Source organism: Acanthochromis polyacanthus, chromosome 11 (genome assembly GCF_021347895.1).
Source record: "Acanthochromis polyacanthus isolate Apoly-LR-REF ecotype Palm Island chromosome 11, KAUST_Apoly_ChrSc, whole genome shotgun sequence".
In the NCBI taxonomy this organism is placed as follows: Eukaryota; Metazoa; Chordata; class Actinopteri; family Pomacentridae; genus Acanthochromis; species Acanthochromis polyacanthus.
Window position 1 is genome coordinate 28,702,058 of NC_067123.1, and position 24,192 is coordinate 28,726,249.

A 24,192-nucleotide genomic window follows, 5' to 3' on the forward strand; every position below is an offset into this window, starting at 1 on the left:
AATACATTTTAAAGATGATAATTGTAGCTTTAATTAAAGTAAGATTTTGATTTTTACAGTATCTTCCTTGTAACAGAAAAACTTCTTATTTTCGGAACGGTTTTCTCTGAAGCAGCATAATAAAAACTAAAACATAACAATTCAATGGTAAAGCTAGAAAGGCCCTCACATGAAGCAAGGCAACAATCTGTATATAAAAACCAGGATGAACAAGTTTCTCTTCTAGTTCTGCTCAGTGCAAACGCCTCTTTTTAAAGGAAAAAGACAGGGTGTCAATCGTCACATGTACGATTCAAAGAAGTGTTTTAACTTCTAATAAAGTGGAAGATTATTTGCTTCCCAGCCGATGTACAGACAAATTATAGAATTAGCCAAGACACGTCTAATCTTTCGCATTTTGAGTACATTTCGATAAAATAATTGAAACACAGGGTACTACTGTGCATATTGCGACTTCCAGAACTCAAAATGAAACAATAAAATATATTCTGACCATGCTGTTCCATGAGCAGGATGTTCTTAATTGGACCATCCTGTTCCTGCATATTTTCTAAAACAATTCCCCTGCAGGAGCCCCGTCAAGGTAAACACGTGACGAACACAAGCTGGCAAGCACAAATTTATGAATCAGATATTGACTAACTGCTGCAGGAGATTATATGAAACAGTCATGTTGTTTCATTCTGAGTGTGTTTAAGGTTAGTTTTTCTCTCTCGCCTCTACGCGGCTCACAGCACATCTAATTGGTTTGTTCTCCAGTCAGATCAGAAGTACGTTTGGAAATGTATTCAATCCAGGCGATGGCTCTCAGAGCTGATTTCACACGAACAATGATGATGAAGAAATGTAAACGTCCCCGCTTACAGTAATTGGTCTGGGAGCCATTGTCTGCGCTGTGTGTTTTGTGATGTAAATGGTTTAAATGTGGGGTTGCCTATGAAGTTGGGGCAGGGGAGATTGCCACAGATACTTCCATGTCATTATCCCCCATAGTCTTACCGCTGCAATGGAAATCAGTGCATTCTTCCTAAAGCATGGAAGACAAGTCTGCATGAAAATCAGAGCACCGGGGGAATGACCTTCGTCTGATCTTCTGTGCGTCTCTAATATGCACCTCCCAATGAAGTTATGATAATGGAGCTTGGTTACACGCCTGTAATTGGCTATTCATTGGGATAATCTGATATCAAGTCTCGTCATGTCCAAACCGTGTCCAGCCAGAGAGAAAGACAAGGGAAATAAAAACTTTGTCAGAGTTTGAAGAACTTTTCAGATCAAAGTTAATATATCTATCTATATCTCTATATGAGTTTTAACTTCTTTTGAACAGTGTTTTGTTGCTTTTAATAATATCCCCAACTTTTCTAACACTATTGTTTTTTATAGACCAGTATGTGTTTGTAATCTGTCTTTAAAATGCAGATGATTTTATGACTTGTCTATTTTATTTTATTCTGCAACCTTGTGACACACTTTGTGTTTTTAAAAAAAAAAGATAAATAGATTGATAAATAGAAAGATGATTAATTAAACTACTAAATTGTGGGTGTGTGATTTTTTTTATTTTACTATATGCAGTAAAATCTTTCTTTCATTATGTACCTTTATCTTAATTCTTGTTTTTACACAGTACAGTACAGTTTTTATTTTATCTCTATTCTCTTTTTTGGTAATGACTATTTTTTGTAACAACTTTGTATACTTTTGTTGCATTTATGCTGCTAATCCAAAGAGCAGTGAAACTGCCTTTCGTTGTTGATTAACAATGACAATAAAGATCTATTCTGCTGTATCTTATTTTTATTTTTATTTTATTCTACCAAATGTTAAATTGGACAATTTTGCAGAAGTGACAGTGTCATTTATATATTTTTGATTTATTGTATTGATCACATAGTTCTTGTATGATAATTTGCAAGGTGACTAAACTTAGTTTTATATGTATATACCTATACGTGAATTAAACTGGCATCTGTATTAGAAGGGTTGCATTTTCTGAAAAAGTTTTAAATAAATTCCAAGTTATTGTTATGTATTACTGAACATACTACCTCATGTTCACTAACTGTTGTTTTATTTTACTATATGCAGAACAATCTTGCTCTCACAGTGCACCTTTATCTTGATTCTTATTTTTACTCTTTTTGATTTTATCTCTATTCTGTTTTTTGGTAATGACTTTATTTTTCTGTTCTCTTTTGTTGCATTTATTCTGCTAATTCAGAGCAGCTAAACTGCCTTTTGTTGTTGTTTAACAATGACAATAAAGTGCTATTGTAACGCATTTTAATGTATTAAATGTTAAATTGGAGAATTTTGAAAAAGTCACAGTGTCAATTATTTAACATTAAATTATTAAGTTCCTTCCATGATAACTTGTAAGTTGACTAAACTAAGCTACACAAGTTGTATGTAAGTTTATGTACAAATACATCTGAATTAAATTAGCTTCTCTTGTTGAGGGGTTCCATATTCTGACAGTTTTGAATAATTTCCAAGTTATTATTAGTTATTAGTGTCATTACTGTTGTTTGCATGTTGCAGAAATTTTCCATTCTCTGCAGTGAAATGAAGGGAATAAATCAAAGGTAGGCCTACATGGGTGACATGATGAATTTCCCTTAATTATTTATTTCTACATCAATAACTTACGGCTGTTGCGAGGCACGGAGCCCTGCAAGCGACCACCGGAGCAGAGAGGAGTCCCCCTGCCACAGATCAAGCCACCGGGCCTTGAACCTGACCTGTCCGGACCATCTAGGGCGAGCTTGTCACATTGCATTCCCGCTGGCGCATTGTGTTTAGCTGGGGGGAGAAGATAGATAGATATAGTGGCCGTCCATCCAATAAACCTCCTCTCTCTCCCCTCCCCGAACCACCGCGGCGCTCCCGGTTTTGACACGGGAGACAAAACCCGCGGGGAAGACTATGAATGGTAAAGCACCGAGGAGGCCGAGGGAGAGCAAAAAGGAGGCGGTGAGCCTTTGTAGTCGGCGAGGAATGCGGAAATGTCCCCGCTCCGTGTCAAACCTCTCTGAAGGGGGTCAGGCCACATTCAGCCGGCGTGGGAAAGCCAGGCAGAGACGGAGCTCACACAGGCGGAGCGGGGCTTGCACTTTTTGCATGGGCCTATCCGCGGATGTATGGAGGAAAGAAAAAAAAGACAGAACAGAAGAAGAAGCAACAGAAAGAAAATCCAAAGAAGAGCGTGTTTTTTGGAGGGGCTATATCACGCGTTTGCCTTTGTCCTATGACCCCCCCCCCTCCCCTCCCGTCCCCAAATCCTGCACCCTCCTCCTGCACCACCACATACACACCCCCAACAAGTTGCAGTGAGAGTGTGTGTGCGTTAGTTTTCGTACAGCCCTCCACCACCACCTCCACCAACACCTCCTCCTCCTCCTCCCCCCTTGGTGGAGTGTCTCTGCCCGGGCTGGTGCAGTCTGAGGGATGGGGGGTTAGAGCCTGCACCGTCAACTACCTGTGTGGCCACCGCATGGAAGAGGACAGCGGACAGGGATGCGTTTGATGGAGGACCTTATTGTATCCGAGACGCCTCCTCAGCAATTTTATCGGGGGCATGCCGACATTTTATTGACAACATGAAAGGTAAAATAAATACATATAAATAAATAAATGCGGATATCTGTGCGTAAAATTGTCTTTTTTGAGGCTAGAAATGTTGTGATAACACTCCCCTGGCAATTCCTTTAATTTAAGCCATATTTCTTTTCTTTTTTTAAATTTCGCCCTATATTTGAGTGCACGCGCTATTAAATTAGAAAAAAATTCGGGGAAGCAGGTAACGCTAATGAAAACACGCTTAAAACTCGTCTGCGGTGTTGTTTTACGCATTTAAAGCGGTTTGTGTGTCCAAAAGTGGGTTTTTACGGTGTTTTAAATGGACTGTTGCTGTAGGAAGTTTAGACAATGCAGCCACGTGCTCGCTAAAGTTTGTGTCTCCTTCCAAACAGAAAGTCTGATAAAAACACGCGACACACAAAGTTAGCTTTGCTAGCATTAAACAGCTCAGCTTGTGAGGATTGTGCTCCCTTATTTTTACGCGTAACTTTGTTATTTTAACACATTAAAGGCAACCCACAGGACTTCAACAACACTGCATGCGAAGTGAATTCACGAGTGCGCCTGGCAATTTATTTTAACGCTTTAAACACGAAGCCAGCTTTAAAAATAAGCTAGCAAAAGCGGTTAATTTGAATTATTTCTCACTACTTTGTGTTAAGAGGTAGGAGGACATGAGTTGCAGTGCGTAATAGGAGGAGGAGTGGAAGTTGGGACGCAACAGTGCTGTTTTTTTTCTTCTTTTTTTGATAGTCGGAATAAAACATGATGACAGTCCTGTTGTTGCCTACCTGGAGCACTCTGACCATATGTGACAAAGATGGTGTCTTCCTCCATCTGTGTCTCCCTGTCATCTAGGCATTGCATGTGCCAACTTTTTGCTGTGAATATGCCTTTGTGAGAAACTCTGGCTCGTCACCCTCGCCGGGATTCCCCGCAATATTTTCAACAAGAGACGAGAAAAAAAATTCTGCAAAAATGGACAAAGAAAGTATTGACACCCAATATGAGCGTGTGGCCGAGATTGGAGAAGGAGCTTACGGGAAAGTGTACAAGGCCAGAGATTTGAAGAACGGGGGACGCTTTGTAGCCCTAAAAAGAGTTCGTGTCCAGACGGAGGAAGAGGGGATGCCTCTCTCCACCATCCGGGAGGTGGCGGTACTGAGGCAGCTTGAAGCCTTCGAGCACCCCAATGTTGTCAGGTAAGTGGAGGGGCAGAGGTTGGTACCCAATCTGCTGTATGTGCATGAGTGTGTTAGTGTCTGTGTATGAGGAAAAACGATGCAAATGTCATCTTACCTCCCGTTTGCTCAGATGCCCACTACAAAGTTTATATCTCTGCACTGTTTTCTGCCCGAAACACTAATCTCATGAGAATATCAAGAGTGGATTGCACAACAAAGCATCAGTCACTATCCGCTGGCAGTTGGTACACAGCTTTCACACAATATCTCTCTCCTGTTTTCATATTTCGTTCCCACCACTGTTCATCGTTATTGGCCGGCTCCAATCACTTTTATCACCCCATGCATATCTTTTCGGCGTGTCGCCAAAAAGATAAGGCGCAACATCCTTCAGAAGTGACGACTTTCCGCTCATGTCTTGTTCCCAAGAGTGCCAGCTTGCACCAAGAAAGTACAAGTGTGTAAGAGTAATAGACACACATCCCTAAAACAGACTACCAAAACACATCCAACTTAATTTTTGCAACATTTAATGAAAATCCCACCTAAACACTGTGAATCTTCTGTTTTTTTCTGAACAAAATTCTTTACAAAATACCTTAACAAATAAGAAGGCAAGAAAATCATGTTTTGAACCTAATTTCAGCACCGACGTAAGTTAACACAAACATCGATATAAAACAAAATTAATTCAACGTAATAAACTGACATTATAAGCTGATAAAGAAATGTGAAATAATTACATCTGTGCACCGCTACACCTACACCAAACGTGTTGACATTTGGCCTCTTTGCAAGATCTTTGTTAACTTACAGTAGTTTCAATTAGTTTATGCGTCTTGTCACCTGTAAATGTCTGTCATTAAAAGTCACCTCTGGGCATGTTTGAAGGTGTGTAAAGATTAGAAGATCAACTTTTAATAATACATGATTATTCTACTAAAAACAATTAGCTGGTCAGAAATTGTTAAACTAACATCTGTACCCATCCCTCATGGAAACATCCAAAATCTAGTACTGGACATAAGATGTTACCTACGTCAGTGAAAGTCCGTTTTTGATCATTGTTGTTCATGTTTAGGTTTCCACGTGACGCCTTTCTATGTTGCATATTAGATCAGAATTTGCTTCTAGACAAAGATGCAGAGAAACTTTCCACCTCACAGATGAGTTTTTACTACCACACTTTGCATAAACAGCATTCGGCACAGTGAACTACGCAACAAAAGTGATGCTAAACACAACAAATCTTTGAGTGGGCTTTAACTATTTCAAACTCAAGGTTCACTTAGTAGATTTTTGCTGACCTTTTTGCACAAGTGTCATCGTTTGACCTAAGAAAAGCGAGTAGAGTAGATTTGTAAAAGTCAGTGAGTTGCTTGTTTTGCCTGGCATGGAGGCATGAACCCCTAAATGTACAGTTTAATGGAACGGGACTGACAAAAATATGGCAGATATTCATATTTAAAATGGTACCCTCTCGCCGTTTTGGCTTGTTTCACTAACTGAATAATCACGTGTCTGTAAACACTGACTACTGACGAATTGGCAAATTGTTTCAGCTCTAAAGTGAAAGCAGCGTTTAATATATTTTACCCCGGATATGAGTTTCAAAGATCAGAAATAGGTCTCTGCTGAAATATTCCATATGACCACAAAGTGTTTTCTAGAGAGAACACAATTAATTATCACAAATATCGTATTAAATATAAGCACTTCAGTTTGTCATTAAAACACCACCTGATATATATATATATTTTTTGCTTTGATGACAGATTTCAAAATCATGGCACTGGTTTGTTGGATTTGACATACAATATAATTAAATTCACTGCATGCTCATCTATACTGATCTGAGTTGTCCAAGAAAACATCACCCCATTTTACTCAACAACATACGTATAGCCACATTTTAGCTTCTCTGCAATCTGTTCTGCTCACAGATACCATTCTCTTTCAGTTTGGTCATGAATTGTTCTCTCAGGGGTCAGTAGTCAGATACTGCGTCATATGTTGGCACTGGCCAAGGTCTGACCTTGTGCTTGTTTTATTGTGGAATATTGAGTGCTCTGGGATTGAAGGGGAAGTTCTAAATGGATGTTTCAGAAACATGGCCAGTGCCCTTGTGCCTCAAACAATAATTCCCTAATGTATCAATGAATAATGGAGGATAATGGTTGTGGTTTTCTCTTAATGGGAGCACAGTGGGCTTTGTCCTCTGTGGAAGGCAGATATGTGAGTGAGGATTAAAGCTAAGTTCAGTTTTATTTAGTGGTTGAATACACTGTGCACTACTGAGAAAGCTTAGATTTCTATAATTTGCTGTAGCATTTGTTCATGTCAGTTATTTCAAATGTAAACCATTAGCTCTTTGAACTATCAGAGAAACTCCACTATCCTCTAGTTTAGCCAGCTAGCATAGCCAAGCAGCTTAGGCCAGGAAAAGTGCATTGTGTGTGACTCCAGGCAACCCCTGGATGTTTGTAATGAGGCCCATTATTCATTCCATATGTTCAGTGTCTGCTGAGAGCCCTCATTGTAGTCCAACAATCGAGCTGTGAGGGCCGTTTAACCCCAGCGCTTCAGTAGGAGGGCGCCTTCCATTCTGTGACATCATGCACAGTACTAATACCTTGAACGAATCCCCTCTCGCTCACTTCTCTGACTCCAGCACATCCACTGATTAAAAGGGTGTTGGCATGGACACATGATGCCTCATTGGAGAGGAATAAAAGAGTTTCCAGCGTAATTCAGTCATTTCTTTCCATGCTTTGAGTTTACACAGCTTATGTAGATGAGCTGGTTTGAGTTATAACTGCACATGCAACTAAAGTCGTTTAATATGTTGTTGAAACACCCAGTTAATTTAATACATCATAAATATAATGAACCTCATGAATATAGTAATTGCAGCAATGATCACAAGTTTAACTTCTTAGGTGTCAGTGTGTCTTGGACTTTTGAGGCTACTTACACCCAGTGGTGCCCTCCATCAAGACTACTTGAATGTTTTGAGGCAGTAATTTGCTTATATTTAGTTTTATACCTCCTTGATTAATATGTCTGCTATATAAAAGTAGCCTGTTACTGACAACATAAAGTGTCCGCTGGAGATCCATCACGGGGCTTTTTTCCCCTGTGTTGTCATGATGAAAGATGCAACAGCTATCGGCAGCCTCCCCTAGACTTTCCATGGAGTTTTAGAAGTTGTCATAGTGCTGGTGAAGGAATGCTGCTTGTGGTCCCCAGTTCTTTGAAGAGGACATACTAGATAGCTTTTTTTTAGCTTTTCATCAAAGCCTTCCTTGGCAGGTCTGCCGACATAATCTGGATTCTTGGCCGTAGTTGGTTGCCTAGTGAAACACCATAAACGCTGAAGGCTTGATGGTCTTAAATTTTCACAAGCTTTGCCTAATAGATTTTTTTTCCAGTGTAACTTCAGATAGTGATATCAACTGGTGAAATAAAAATGCACAACAGAAGGTCCAGATTCTCGTTGCTGGACCGACATTTATGAGCTAACGTCCGAGAAATGAGGATGCTTTCTGAACCAACCACAAAGCAGCCAGGTTAAACTCTCAGGCGTTAAGGGTTTATTGGAGGATTTGTCCTTTTCATAACTGATGTTAGACCTTCTCAGAGAAAAATGGGGAAAGTGAGATACCATGTCCTTTGTTTTGCTATAATGCTCTTTTTAATGCAGTTTCATCATCATAGCTGGAAACACACAGTTGTAAATGATATCTTTAAAAAGACTATAAAAATCTGGTGGTCCAGTAATCCCTACCAGTTACTATCAATGCCATTAGTTACCTGTGTAATTCATAATTTGTCCTTTATATTGTGAATTATCTGTTGAAGTTTCTGAAATGACCTTATTTTTGCTTTGTGTGCTGTATTTACTAACCTCCATTATGTTTGTTGTGTGAAATATTTGCAATGTATAATGCATCTAAAAACTTAGAAGAATGAAACTGCTTCTCTGTAATTGATGGTGTCTAAGTGTCTGAAATCCCAATTTAAAACCCTCAATGAAGGAAATAATGAAATGTTTTTGTGAAGTAATGAGTACATACGTGTTCAGTAAACTAGTTAACATAGCAATGCTAATGTTTTGTGTAATGATAGAGCAGGAAAACAGTGCTGAGAGTGTAGATACACTCTTGCCTTGTATAGCTGCGGCGGACCCCATTAAATCAATTATATTGATCTCGTCCACCTGTTTTCTTGTTTTAGGTTGTTTGATGTCTGTACAGTCTCTCGGACTGACAGAGAAACCAAGCTCACTCTGGTCTTTGAGCATGTGGATCAGGACCTGACCACGTACCTGGAGAAGGCCCCTGACCCCGGAGTACCACCTGAGACCATCAAGGTAACCATAGTTATGTAGAATCACTCAGGAAGGCAATTACAGCAAATAACCATAGACCAGAGTGCTTCATGGTCAGTATAAATGGCATTTCCTTACTTACCTACTCCAACATCCATGAGGAATACATAGATAATGCTTCCCGACGGATTTCAGAACATGTAGGAACTTATTCGATATATTATTTTCAGTTTCTGTTTGAAGCATTAAGGAAGATGTTTGCTAATCCTCTGTGGCATCAGCATTGGTTGAACACAGCCATGTCTCTATGGTTCTATGTGAGTTTTCTTGGCCAGAGACACAGAAGACAGAGAGCCGTTCCCTTCAACATCAGAGGTACCGGGGCACATTGAAGGGCAGCACATGTGGCAGATGGGCTCCAAATTAGAGGCTCCCTGCCTTCTCTATTTTCACTCTGCCCTCTAACTTTACACAGTGTTACAGATGGAGACAGAGAAGGAGTTTAAAAAAATCTTCCCTTTGTGTTTAAAAACCAAGTCTGCTCAATTTGAGCCAAACAATTGTACCTCACAGTAGATCAACTATTCTATTCAAAGTGCAACACGTTCTCAATCACTGCGACTATCAGTTTCTCCAGTTCATTAAGTAAACCCATTGAGTCTCCCATTACACTTTGCCAAAAAGGTCGGAAGTAGCTGTGTCACCAGCTCCTTTCCTCTGTCATTGTCTCCTTTTATTTTAATCTTTCCCACACAAATCCCTTTTTAAAAATCCCATCATCTTTTTTTCACCCCAAGGTTTGTGGATGCGAACGTGAACGATACTGGAAAGGTATATTTCTATTTTTGGACAGAGGAACCAGAGTTTTGAAGTGTCAAATTTGAAACGGAGAAGTTCAGGTGCTGCAGTAAACATTGATTTTCACCCCAGGGCTGGGTTTATGTGTTCAAGAATTGTGTGGAGCTGTAATATCGGTGGGTTGCTGTGCAAGCGTACACGAGTCAGGTAGATCATACCTGAGGCTTTCCCAGGGCTTTGTGGAAGCTGATACAATGTGTGATACTGTAGTTTCTATGAATATGTTGGTGGAGTGATGACTGAGTATTGTGCTGCTGCAGCAATATTAAGGCACCTATTGACATAACATCTTCAAGTTTCACTGTAGAGTTATTTGGAGCAGACTAATTTATTCCCATAAGAAAAATAATTTGCAGCAAGTCACTAAGTCATATATTTATAATGAGGCCTGTCACTATTATTGCATAGTCTTCATATCACAATTATTTGAGCTGACTGTGATCATTTCAGACAGTCGCTACAATCATTTGCATAGATCTGTCTGAAAACAGGTGGATGAAGTAACAGAAATATCAAGTTTCAGTCACTGCTGTGGTTTAATTGGACTCCTATTTATCTTGAGGCTTTCCCCCAACTACATTCAACTGATTGCATTTCAGTGACCATCTATTGACATTAATGTGATGGATTCAGTTCCACAGTCAAATCCCACGTCACCGAAGTGGGCACATTTTGGACCATTTCATAAGTTGTAAATATGTCAGTTTGGGCAAAGGAACATTTTTCATTGTTTTATTGACAAAAAAGTTGGCGGACAAGATAATAGTATAGTATAGCACACAGTATAACTCACTCTATTCACACACTGGGACATGAAATGGAATGCTTCAAAATTTGTTGAAGAAACCTCCATGTTTTAAGATTTTTCCCATATCAAAGTAATTCCTTGATTGTTTTCAGTACACCAATGGCATATGGCAAAATTTAACTGTTAATATTAAATTAGCCAAACTTTATTTTCTTAAATGTAAACAAACAGACTTGTGTTTCTGCCCAGTGACGACATGTATTCATAGCAGCATCATATGCATTGTCATGCTGTTACAAGTGAAGACTTTTTGTTGTGACAATTTTTGAATAACTTAGTCTCATATTAATTACATTAAATCTGGTAACACACACTTCCCCATGTTTTTGATGCAGGCACATCAAGTACAGCACATGAAGAATTCAGAAAGTTCTTGTCACACAATTTAAAACAGATTGACCCTCTGAATCCTTAAACCCATCAGTGAGATTGAAAGGCATATTATCTGTAGAAGTACAAAGAATTTATCCTTCCTTGAACTACTTATCTGTGATGTGATGTTCAGTGGAGAAACTTACTGAAATCTAAGCTTAAAACTATGACATTTCATCCAAATCGCTTTATTCTCGAGTCAGATTCTCTCTCACTGGACTTCTCAGCGTCATTCACTGCCAGTCACGTACTTAGATCCTCTTCTATCAGACTCTTGTAAAAATAGTTTCTCTCACAGGTGGAATTTTTCACTTACTAGGCTAGAATTAGCGCACATTGTTAAAAACTCAAACATAATGATGATGACATAACCCCCTCTGTGCGATTTTCCGAGTTCAATATAGTGCCAGTAGTTTGTCCACTGAGTTGTCTTCAATGCCAAGATTTAAGGACAGGGTCAAAAATCTAGACACTTTCACTCAATTGTGCTATACATGAAAAGGGAAGGAAGTCATTTGTGTCAGAAACGAAAGGAAAGAAGCAGTATGAGTTGAGCACCTGCCTGTTTTTTTTTTTAACACACCTGGCTTTTCACTGATGAAGTTAGATTGCTTTTAGAATTGTCAGTTTTTGAAAATTAGACAAATTGTCAGACATGCATTCACCCACACCCTCACAATTCTAATTTTGGAAAATATTGAGGAAGAACGATTTGGTTGCAGGTCATCAACCTGATATGCCCTTCATTTGAAGCAATAAGGACCTCCTCCTGCCTATGCTTTACCTAACATCCATACAACTGAAGTCTCAAGGGGTCAAAAGGACAGGGAGAAGCGACAACGCAACAGAGGCACTACCCTGTTATTTCCAGGACAGTGGACACTGCACAGTAACCCAAAAGTGACCCCTCCCCACTAAACAACTTTATCTGCTCTTGACTAAGCCAGATGTCACCAGTTTGCAGATCCCAGTCCAGCATTCTCACACCTGTGCCCGTCTGATTAAATGCCTATCTGAGTCACCCCTGAATGTGTTTGCCTTCATCCAAGAAAAAACATTTAACGTCAGCCAAAGACCCTCAACCAAAAAGGACAGACATAGTTTTCTTTAAAACCAATCTACCCCCAGCACCCGACACACCGCCCTGGCCCAGCCTGTCCACTTCAGCCCCCCCACCCTCCACCGCCCACTCAGACTCAAGACCCACCACATGGTCATTGATGAAAGAGGCCCTCCTCCAGGAATCAAATGAGCTGGAAGGACATCAAGCAGCCGGGTTGCCCCAGCCTCGGTGCTCCTCAGCCCGGCCATCGCTTGGGTCTCACCCACCCTCCTCCTTCACCACCATCATCCAAGCTTCCACATTCTGTGGGCCCGTGAAGGGGGAGGTTAATGAAGCATGGGGAGGGAATTACACTAACGCTAACCGGCAGATGTCCCATATTGTGCCTAGCTACAATAAACAATATGGCTGCCTCTGGTAAATTTGCATTAGAAAAGGAGGCGCACTCAGAAAGCCATGTTTTGACTGCTTCTTGCAGTGGGCTGACTACTTTTTTCCTGGTTCGCCTGTTTTTTTAGGGTCAGATCTGTTGCCTTTTTGTGTGATTTTTGTTTCCTCCTGGCCAAGTTGTTTGTGAGGCTTTTGGTTGAAGTGCTGCCAGTCCAGGACAGTTGTGTGCCGAGCAACTTTTCTTAGAATGTTTGCCACTGGGAATCAACTTCTGAGTGAGGTGGATCACTTTTTCACCCTGAGCCGCAAGTGGACTTAGTCAAAGTATCAATCTTGCTATTTTTATGTACGAACTTGATTTGCCCTCTTTACTACACCTATAGTTATTTTAAAGAGCATATTTGAAATATTTTTTCATTACTCAAAAGTGATTGTAATTGATACAGTAGAGAAGATGACACTCAGGCCAAGGAGGCCACGATTGTTTGTGTGTTTATCTAAGAGTCACACTTCTGAGATAATTAGTGTTTACTAGGAAATGCTGTTGAAAGGAAGCACGGAGAAATGGCTATTTAAAGCAGAGAGGAACTGATGGGTGGGGGGCATGCTATTGTGTCAACCCCCCTCCACACACACGCACACAAAATAACCAACTGCCTGCTCTGTCCTATGGCCCTGCCTGTCTGCTGCCCTCCTCGGTAGGTCATGGCTGGATGGAGATGCAGAAAGGAAGGTCTGTTTATGCATCCTGCCTGTCCTTGGTCAGAGGGCACCCACACACATGTGCATGCTTGCACACACCAACACATTAGACGCACCTTCACACAAGCACAGAAGCAGACACACACGAATGAGAATGTAGATATTACACCAACGCAGCGGGACATTCGGTTTGTTTGTGTATGCAAACACACACACACATCACTCCCCATCTCCACAGTATTGTGCAGGGTGCCCCGTCTCCTCCTCCATGGCCAGCGCAGCAGCCTGCCCCACGCCGTTTGCTAATGTTTTCTGCTTGAGTGTGCAGACCCCTTTGACTCACTCACCAGCTGGTCGGCCAGTGAATAGAGCTGCGGGCTCAGGTCCATGTCACTTGTGAGGTCTGGGCGGAGGGTTTTGGGGTTGTTTTTAGGGGGGGTTGTGTGTATAGGGAGGAGTATGTGTCTTGTAGAAAGGGGGGTACACTAGAATGCAGCACAACCAGCATAGCAGCATTTTGCTTTGTAAATGTTTCTTTACTGTTTCACACATTGTCTCTTTTGCACTATTTGCTTTTCTAACAGGCTGTGTAGACACACAAAATAAGTCAATATTCATTCAATTTTATGTGTTGTCAAGTCTTAACTTGAAATAGTGTTCCCAAATCAAATAGTCCAAACCATAGCTTTGCCGAAACTACTTGGCCACAATCCTTTGTAATGACTCGTTATTTGTTTACAGGTGTGGGACCTGTTTGAGAGTATTTTTGCTTTGAAAAGAACAAGTCTAAGCTGGTTTTGACATAGTTTATTCCTGCTCACGCCAGTTTACTTTTGCTGGATGCAGTGCCTGTGGCCATTTCTGAGGTCAGCTTTTGGGCATAAAAAGAGAGTGAGCGCCAATTAACTCAAGCAGGACAGCTGCTGAGTAACAGAGATCTGTGCTTGTACAAAGCAGGGGCCTCTTTCTGCCTCCGTCATTTGTGTGTGTATGTGTGTGTCAGTTATCAAACATCTGCCACAGTCGACAAGAAAAGACACAGGCCTCCTGCAGTTAACTCCCTCCCAACCACAATGTCTCAGCTTTTATACTGAACTTCTCACTGCGGGATCTTGTCATTCAGGCTTTTTGTTGCCTGCTTTGACAGAGGAATAAATTGAAATTGTTGTAAAGGTGCAAGGTTATGAAGCCATCTGTCTTGGAATTTTTTCCAGATCTTTTCAGAAAACCAAATTCAGTATGTCAGATTAAATTATTTAGAACTGAGCATGAAAATGTAATCAAATTTCAACCGTCCCATTTGTGCTGGTTGCTCAGTATCCTATTAATCAGTGCTATTATTAGACTGACCTTAAACATTGAGGCATATTCTAAAAATTAAACTATCCATATTATAACTTTTTACTATCCTAACTTCCACCACTCTCTCCCTGCTCCGTCTGTTTTACTGCCTTACAGGATATGATGTACCAGCTGCTCCAGGGGCTGGACTTCCTGCACTCACACCGCGTAGTTCACCGTGACCTGAAGCCCCAAAACATCCTGGTCACCAGCGGGGGACAGATCAAGTTGGCCGACTTCGGTCTTGCTCGCATCTACAGCTTCCAGATGGCGCTCACCTCTGTGGTGAGTTATGTGGTTCATGTATCCAAACACAGTAGGTCTCATCTAATAGTTTTCTACAACAGAGCGACTCAAAACAAACAGTTCACAGCTGAGTGGCTCTCTGGGTCGAAACTACGGGATACGGGAGAGCAACGTGATGACCGAGGTGTTGGGGTGCGTGTCACATTGGCACATGTAGGCAGTGGATCTGTGGTTTGAATCTCAGATGAAAATAATTGATGTTTATTTTGGAATAGAAGATACTTCTTCTACATTTTAAGCTTTTTAAGTGTCATATTCCAAATCTTGATTCAATCCAAATCCAAAAGGCCTTTAATAGGGTTCTTTATAAAAGTATTCTTGTGTTGTGCTTTTATTGATACAAGCTGTAACCACCATTAGCAGATAATGTATAATTGGCTCTTGCTTTTACACAGTTAAACTGTACAACTGACCTAGAAAGTGTACCCTCTAGTAGGATCTCACTTAAAAGCAAGTGTGGAGACCTCACTGAAACTCATGCCGACATTGTTATCAAGGCTTTTTGATAGATACACACACACACTGCCTTGAACTTCCCTCCCATCTCCAGAGAGTTAGATGAAAAGCGTCTAATGTGTTGTAGCGGCCACTTACAGGGCATCAGCGAGTAACTCGACAGAACTGCGCCAAATGATAGGATTTCTCTGTGTAAAGTGAGAGCCAAGGGCCCCCGTGGCCTGTCTCAGGACTCCCTCAGTGACTGTCGCAGACGGGGATGGAACAGACAAGGAGAGACAGACAACCCTCCCTTCCCGCTGTCGGTACTTTGATGTCCAACTGTTGAGCTGTAGGCTCTGATGACCAGATAATATAGAGAAGGAGAGAATGAAAAGAGTCTTTGGAAGAGCTTGAAATAAGGAGAGATGAGACTTTTAAGATCAAGGTAGGTAGCAACAGTGGCTCAGTGCTTTTTTGTAAGCTTTTATTTCAAGGTTTTCTGACCTGCTTCACATGATACAGATGCGTAAATCTGTTCCTTTTAGCACATGGGCATATCAGCCTGTTCCATCTGAACTGCTGGATTTTCTATGTCAAGTTTGAAATTCCTGTTTTGCTTGTCAAATATAGACTTCTTTTTTTTTTTTCAAATGAAAGACTGGGCATTAGCACCGCCCCTCCCAGAGATGTTCACATATGATTTCTGTTTGCTTCACTACAAAAAAAATAATAGTAAAGGTGTAATCAAACTGATCAAGTGTAAATAGTGACATGAATGAACTGGCATTACTAAGCAGCACTTGACCACTATGAAGTGAGAATCTCAATTTTGACCTCAAATACATGCAATAATGTATGCAGCGTGACCTGTTCTTGTTGCTCTCACAGTCTTCGGCTGAGGCAGAATAGTGGAGATTAATGGGGTGAAAGGCCAGCAGCTCATGTTATGTCATGATGGAAAAGCTCATGGGAACTAAATCAGGTTCACCGAGTAGTGCAACGTCTGCCCATCTAAAGTAAATATAGACATCCTCAGGGAAAGAATGCTCACTTTAATTCCGCTCTCAGCATCAGAATAGATGCGTTTGACAAGAGCAGCCCAACTGGCAGACACCAGCAGGTGCTTCTCTGTTCAGCTCATATAGAACAGACTTTGTAAGTTTGGGCCTTGCCCTTTCTTGATTCTGAATCAGTAACATGAAGCAGTTTAAAATACCAAACCAAATTCCAAAAACTTGCCTTGCATATCAAGCAAGCTGATTTGACTTAAGAATGCTGGTCCGAAATCAACATAGAAACACGCAAGTATAAAAGAATGTAAATGTAAATGTGTACAAGTGACCTCTTTGCATGTATTTCTTTCTTATACCAATGAAACAAACTGTTACTTGACACATTTGACTGTAGAGCTTTCAGTTTTTAAAAATCTTTTATTACATTAGATCAGAACTTTATTAGTGTGCCTCATTCTGCCTTAATCAAATTAGTTTTTCTGTGCACACAAGGACAAGTTGCAATTTCCAAAAATTAAAATCAAAACGTTAAGAAACTCTAATGAATTTGTCATGCATCTATTCTTATTCATTCTTATTTTATTATGTGAAAAATAATGCCGATAACAGTGAAGTTTTGATTTTTATTTTTTTCCCAAACCATTTTTCTGTTTGACTAATATGTGATTATTAAGAATGTAAAGTGTAGTTTCTCAGTATTGTTATCAAGGGTAATTTTTATGATTCAGAAAAGTAATTCTCTGGTAATTTTTTAAATTTATCATCTGATTGATGATAAGACGCCACTAACTTGCAGGGGAAGATAAACCAAACCGTAGAATTTACATGGTGTTACACAATATTGAGTGTATGTGTAGTTTCACTGGAGGATTTGTGTCTGAGTTGATGTTATACTTCTTGTATGACTAGACGGGCGCCCTTTTTGTGAAGGGTAGAACAGTTACCTGGGGAATTCACCTTCAGATATTGAGTGACAGATACCGAGTCCCCGAAACTACTCATGCACACAAAGTGCCACTTAATACGTGAATCTGTTTGCACACACACACACACACACACAGACACACACACACACAGAAACACACACACACACACTCATTTCCTTCCTCGGTTATACAGATTGGGCCACAAAAATGAGATGTGTGTGTGTGTGTCTTAGTGCATGCACGCGCTGAAGCAGAGCGCTGCAACGTGAGCACGGGATCTTCGGTTCCAGATGAATGTTCCTGTGTCTGGAATCCCCCTATCAGTCCAACACTCACACAAACACACACACACAATCTCCACTCATCCATTCATTGTTTCCTCTTGCTAATAAAAGCACACAGTCTGCACTGTATGGCAACACACATATACACAAATACACACACTGCTGAAGAGGATCTTCCCCTTTGCCCAACAAACCAGCAGTTACTTATTTAGTCACCTAATGCCACCGTTACTGGCAGACAGATGGGCTTTAGAGAACTGCTGTTGCTTAAGCGAACAAGATGATTTTCTCACTTTCAGTGTGATTCATTTAGCACTTCTAATATGACAAGATGGCTAGAGAGAGCATTTGCATGAAGTTGTCAAAGAGTCCCTCACTTACTTTTTTCCAGTGTGTTGCTAACTGAAAGCAGCACGCTTGTACTTTCTGCTGATGATTTACCAGCATTGCTTGAACTTCTCCTTTTGTGATGAATTTGCTTTCTCACAAAGCAGCACATAGGGTTGTTAATATGTTATTGACAAAAATGTGTGTGCGTGCGTAAAAACAAGAAAAAGTGTGATGGAGTCGGTGTGCATGCATGGCTGCGTGGAACTGAAGGCCCCATCGGCATCACTCACCGATCATGTCGCACATATTCACCCTCATTGAGAGAGAGAGAGAGAGGAGGGAGAGGAAAACAGAGGGAGTGAGACCACCCATTGGGCTGGTACAGGGGTCCAGATTAGGCTGCCCCTAGCAGTCCCCAGGGGACTGTTGCTTTGTTGATGGTTTTTTAATGACCCCAGTCTGGCTACAAGCTCATTGTACTGCCTTGAGTGACAGGCAGATGGGAAAAGCTGATGGGTTAATCTGACATACCAGAAGAGAGTGCAGAGGGGTTTTTTTTCCTTTCTGTCTGTCCCACTGAGATCCCGTTTCTGCCAAAGCACTTTAGGGAAAACTGTTTCTTTGGATGCTATTTGAAATAAATACAACAGCATTTTTAGTACAACCGAAGCGTCTGCAGTAGTGATTACTTAACATCCAATGACTGGTGTAAATTTGGACAGATTCACAACAGGGTGTTACAACGTGTTTACCAGTGTTTATATTCACTTGAAAAAAATGTAATCGACAGTGTATTCACAATGTTGAAGCAATGCAACTTTATTACTTTCTGCTTCCTTTGGATTAATGCAGTATCAATACGCAAATAATAAGAGAAAAGAATTAGCACTAAATTGACTTTTGCTTATTCTGGAATGTGTGTCCATTGCAGGGTTTCCAACTTTCAGCTACCAGCTGGAGTGAAATTCTGAGGAGGTGGCAGAAAGGTAACTGGATTGGCAGAAGATATGACTATAAAACATATATTAATTGCTTTCTAGTGGTAATCTGATTTTTAAGTTATTTGGGTGAACTGGCCTTTTAAAATAGGCCAAAAAATTTACCCAAGGTCCTGTAACATCATAATACCCCCTAAAGCAATTTCCTACATGTTGAAAATTCACATGGAATGATAGTTTATAGAACTACAGTAACTTAAAGAGTCAAAAATTGTATAATCGTCTTTACTTGGCTCTTTGTTGCCATTTTTTGGTACTTTCGTAGCCGCCAACAAATGGGAAGCACAGGTCGCGCTGACAACGCTGCACTAATGCAGCTTGATGAACCCGGAATATCTCTCAATATTAGTCATCAAACCAAAAGGCACGCTTTGTATGTAAATTTCAAAGTTTCTTCTCCTGTATATTAATGAATATTTAACGAATTTAGTGGTCAACCAATCCTTGTAGACAATGTAAGTAAGTGTGATGTCATCCATAGCAAAGCAGTGAACTCTGCCTTTTCGGTTAGAAAGGGACATCTCAGTTCCTCAGCAGAAGTTATGAAAGCGTCTTGAGAAGGAAGCCAGATCGGTTTAGGAGGGCTCCTAGTGGTAAAGATAAGATTATTTGTGAATGCAACCCCTGATCTCGCAGTGACAGAGGTGAGGCAAGATGTTGTTTCTAAAAGATAACCTCCAGTAACCTGACCATGGGGGTCTGTCCATTTCCACCACTGGCACATGGACAACCATCGTAATACAGGGCCAACTGGATGGTCCCATGAAACCCATTAAATTACAATCCCAAGCATGTCATGCGCATGTTGTTACCTGTCAAATTGGATTTGGAAAACTCCAATGGAATGCTTTCTGTTGGCATTTGCTGTCAAACTCCAGTGTTTTTCTAGTTTGAACTGAAAATAAACTGAGGGCTTTCCATAGTTTACAGGAGATGACGAGATAAGCTTATTAGTGGGGAAAAGAGTTTTTGTCTTGGCTTTGAGCTTATCTTAAGTTTGTTATTGAGTGACACAATAGCCAATGTGAATTTTATGACTCTTCAAGCGGGATCCTTTTAAATCTTGACTAAGACCGGGCTTATTTTGATATGATCAAATGCTCCATTTATAATCACTACTATCACTGGCAATATTTGAGAAATACTTTAAAAGACAGTCTGCATGGTTTCCTGTAAACTCTGCTGCTGGTGTCATGCAGAGGAGTGAAATTGTTACCTGATCAAAGGTATTTTCCCAGCTCTTCCCCCTAGTTCTCTCTTCTCGCAGCCCTCCCACTGCTCTTACCAGAAAAAGACACCCATATCTCAGACGACATTAAACAAATTGAAACCAGATTTCCTGCCCGCTCTCAAACAGCAGACAGGCTTTTTTACAATACAAGACTTTCAAGAGCAGTCAGTCTGGATTTGCATTTTCACTGTGATAATATTTCTCATTTTTGCACATTTGTTTGTATATGAATATCAGAATCAGTTGGCGTAGGTTGGGGGAAAGTGTAGATTGATGTGTTCTCACCCATGGCAAACCCCACAAGATAGTGATCATGCAAATAAGATGTCTTAGTATGTGCAGGCATCTGGAGTGCATTGTCACTTGTAATGAGTGCAGAGACATAGGCTGATGAAACTGAAATTACTCAGTGATGACAAAAGACGAACTGGACAGGCATGTCTGTGAATTTCCTATGTTTGCCAGACAATGTGTTTCTACTCTGGACAGACAGAAAGAAAGGCAGCAGCAGCAAGAGGGAGAGGGGGGGAAAAACCCTTGCACTGCACGAAGGAGAGCACGTGCAGCGCACTCTGGGAATGTTTAGATATCTCCTCAAACGGCTCCACATGGGAAAAAAAAGGAAAAGTCATCCTCTATGCTTTGACTGCAGCCGGCTGGAGCAAAAGGGCTGGCCCCAGTTTGACATAAGCAAACACGCACACAGTTCACACTCATACATGATCACAGTTACACTGCACATACACACACACACACACTGCAGATAATCCCAACGCTATGAATGTTTGTACACACATACACATCCTCACATGCACAGTGCAGGTCTTATTTGACTTTTTCCCAGTGTGGACCCCTGTTAATGTGTCCACCATAGCTGCACACACACCGTCCTCTGCAATTCACTCCACTGTATTAATTATTGCCGATGTCTTGGCAATGCTCCAAGTGGGGAAAAGGGGGTCGTGAGTGGTGTGTGTGCATTGCATGTGCACACACGGTCACCTGGATATTAAAGCATAGTCTGTACCAGCAACGGCGCGAGGAATAGGAAGGAAAAAAAGAGAAAAAGTTACAGCATATATCAGGAATTTTCCAGCTAATGATGTGCGGATGTGGTAGCACTGGGGAGAGAGAGCCACTGACTGTGCTGTCTTTGTTTCATTCGCCGAGGGCCCCGTGCTGCATTCCTGTACGCTGTGCATACTTTGGCAACAGTTGCAGTGCCCCTTTTTTTCTGTTTTACTGTATACAGTTTGTGTGCTGCTCTTTCACTTTTCTTTCTAGCCCTGTGTTCTGTCCCTCCCTCCCACAGCCACTGACTCAGTCTACCTTTCCTCCTCATCTCTCTTTTAAATCTTCTCCCCTTTCTTATTTCCTTTCTTGGCCTGAGGCAGCGCCATTGTTGGGACTGTAAATTGTCCTTTTTGCAGAACAAGAGAAAGAAAGAGGGAAAGTGAGGGAGGAGTGAAATAATGGTGTTTACAGCATGGCTGACTGCTGGAGCTTCGAATGGGGCCTCTCTGGAGACACAACATCACAGCCTCAGTTCCACTGTACTCTGAGTGCATAGTTTTATGCTTATTATTAAAACATCCGCTAGGCTTGTCCCATATGTGGCCTGGCTATACACTCTGAAGGCTTTATCTGTTTTCCTCTGAGATCCAGTTAGGAAGACTTTAATTTGCAGCACACTGTTTTCAGGAATGTAATCAAAATCGAGCTTAAGACTCAAAGCATCAAGCCATTGAGCTGTTTACCTGAAAGAATTCACTGCACTGCACTGCAATCCAGTTTATTTGGTAATTACTGAAAGTTAAAACTTCCAATCATGCTCTTTTTAATTACAGCAGTTATTTTGCCTTTGGTGCATTTAAAGCACTTGTCTGAGTGTGCATGTGTGTGGAAAAGGCTATGTGTCTGTGTGCAGTGGTGCTCTTTCATCCTGTGCTTCCTCAGTGAGAGGGAATGTAAACATGGGCCTCTAGCCAAGCTCCATCAACCCCAGTGCCTCCAGTGCTGCAGCCTCAAGCCCCAGCCTCAGTTATCCTCATGGCATCAGGTCACTCAGAAGGTCCCCCTCAGAATATCACACAGATCGACAGCAAAACGTCATCATAGTCTAAGAGACTGGGATAAGGAGTAAAGAATGTGATTCCCATCGGCTCCAATTTGCCCTTAACCCAACGGATAATTCTTGTTTATTACAGCGTAGGTCTTTTTTAGTTTGGCTTTTTGTTGGCTATCATGACTTTATATAGAACAAAAATCTGGGACTATCCTGACATTGCCAGCTGACAAGCTTAACTTGGCATAGAGACTCAGAATTGTGGAAAATTGTTATTTTAGCATTCTCCAATGTTTGAAAAGTTCTGGACCTGCACAACATTATAGAGTAGTTTTGGAAAATTGTTCTGAACGATCTGCTTCATCTCAGCTATATTCTTGGTGTGAATGGCTCTCTTGAGGTCATTCCACAGCATCTCTTTTTACTTTTTACTTGAGGTTTGGATGTCTCCAGCCACATTCTGTAGCACTTTTGTTTCTGTTTTACCCAGCTTCTATGGAGCATCAACTGGCAGACAGCTACACTGGCAATAGAGTGGACGATAGCTTGGTAAAGTTGGGAATGTTAGTGGCATGCTGTCTCATCACAGAGTTGTGTGTTTATTTATAATGTAAATCAGATGGAGCAAGAAACCAATACTGCTGCATTCCCAGATCTGAGCAATCTGGTATATACATTGTCTAATCGCTGATAAAATTAGTGACCTCATCTGTTAAAATTATTGAAATGAACAAACATATCCTTTAAAGATCAAAGAGATGCTGCAGATAACTTGGATACATTTGCAGATACACACATCAACACACAAAAGCTCTTGGCACTGAAGCACATTTATCTAGGCAAAAGCAGGTGCTCTAAAAGTCACGTGCAAATACTCACACATAAAACAATCCAAACGCCCCCGCACTCACATGCATGCACCCCTTTGTCATACTGTACATGCACAGTGTACTGGTAGCACAGATCCGGATGTTGCAAGGCGGACAGACTTGGAGGTCTGGGCTTGGAGGTCTGGAGGTCCTCTGGGGCAGGAGAAGCCATTTCCTCTCTGATGGGGAGCGGGGAGTAGAGAGCAGCAGTGAGGGCTGAGGAGGATGGTGGTGGTGGTGAGGGGGAGGATGCTCTCAGCAGAAAGGAATTCCCAGAATGTTGTCCTTTAATCTGAAGTCAGCCTCACACACTCTCTCTGTCTCTCAGTCTAACTCCCTCTTTTTTTTCTCATCTGGCTTTATCTGACCTCCTCTGTTACCATGTGGAAGGGAAGACGGGTGTAGGATAGACGCAGATTGAAAATGCAAAGCAGCTGACCTGAGAGCAAAACACAGTGTTGCACAGTTTAAGGCTGAATCACTTTCTCTGTCTATAACTTTCCAGTATACTGTATGTGCGAGTCTGTATCTGCGTTTTCATGCAGCCTGTAAAGAGGAGGGAGAGCAGGAGCGGGTAATGAAGGGATATGTGAAGCAGAACAGAGAATGAGAAGGGTGAGAAAGAGAGACTCAGGAAGAAGGAATGCAAACGTGGTTGGAAGAAGAGGAGGGGAAAGGACACAAAAAAGGAACATTACAATCGGGGAATGTCCTTCATTTACCAACGGATATGTTGTTATAATCATCTCTGTAAAAACGGTTATTAAGTTGAGTGTTTAGGCCATGACTCGGAGCATGTATCTTTTTGAAAGGATAACAATTGGGAGATATGTAGTGTAACATATTTTGTATTTTATGGAGTGTGTGAAACTATGTGTGTGATCTAAATCCATTCATGGATATTATAGGCTCTCCAACTGTTAAGTGTTGGCTTTACTGCATTTCAGGCATATGTGTTTTACAGACTTAGGGGCTTACAGAAACAGTCGGAGAAAGAGAGGCATTTTATAGAGAAGGAACAAGAGATTGCTGGTGTGAGAGGGAGGAGGCAGGGAGAAAAGTGGCAAAAGGATTGCTGGGTTGAAAGCAGAACTTATAGTAG

The 24,192-nt window shown here is 41.2% G+C and overlaps 1 protein-coding gene across 2 annotated transcripts in view; it reads left to right on the top strand.

Moving 5' to 3' along the window:
* Window positions 1-3,294: 3,294 nt before the first annotated feature.
* The window catches only part of cdk6 (cyclin-dependent kinase 6), a 38,862-nt gene continuing 17,964 nt past the window's right edge, over window positions 3,295-24,192 (top strand). Inside the window, exons 1-4 of one of the 2 annotated variants that reach the window (XM_051955882.1) lie at window positions 3,295-3,609; window positions 4,336-4,784; window positions 9,003-9,138; window positions 14,748-14,915. In XM_051955882.1, the coding sequence (XP_051811842.1) occupies window positions 4,561-4,784; window positions 9,003-9,138; window positions 14,748-14,915 (528 nt within the window). In that variant the 5' untranslated portion in view covers window positions 3,295-3,609; window positions 4,336-4,560. The remainder of the gene's footprint in view (window positions 3,610-4,335; window positions 4,785-9,002; window positions 9,139-14,747; window positions 14,916-24,192) is intronic. The other variant, XM_022201558.2, reaches the window with a different exon arrangement.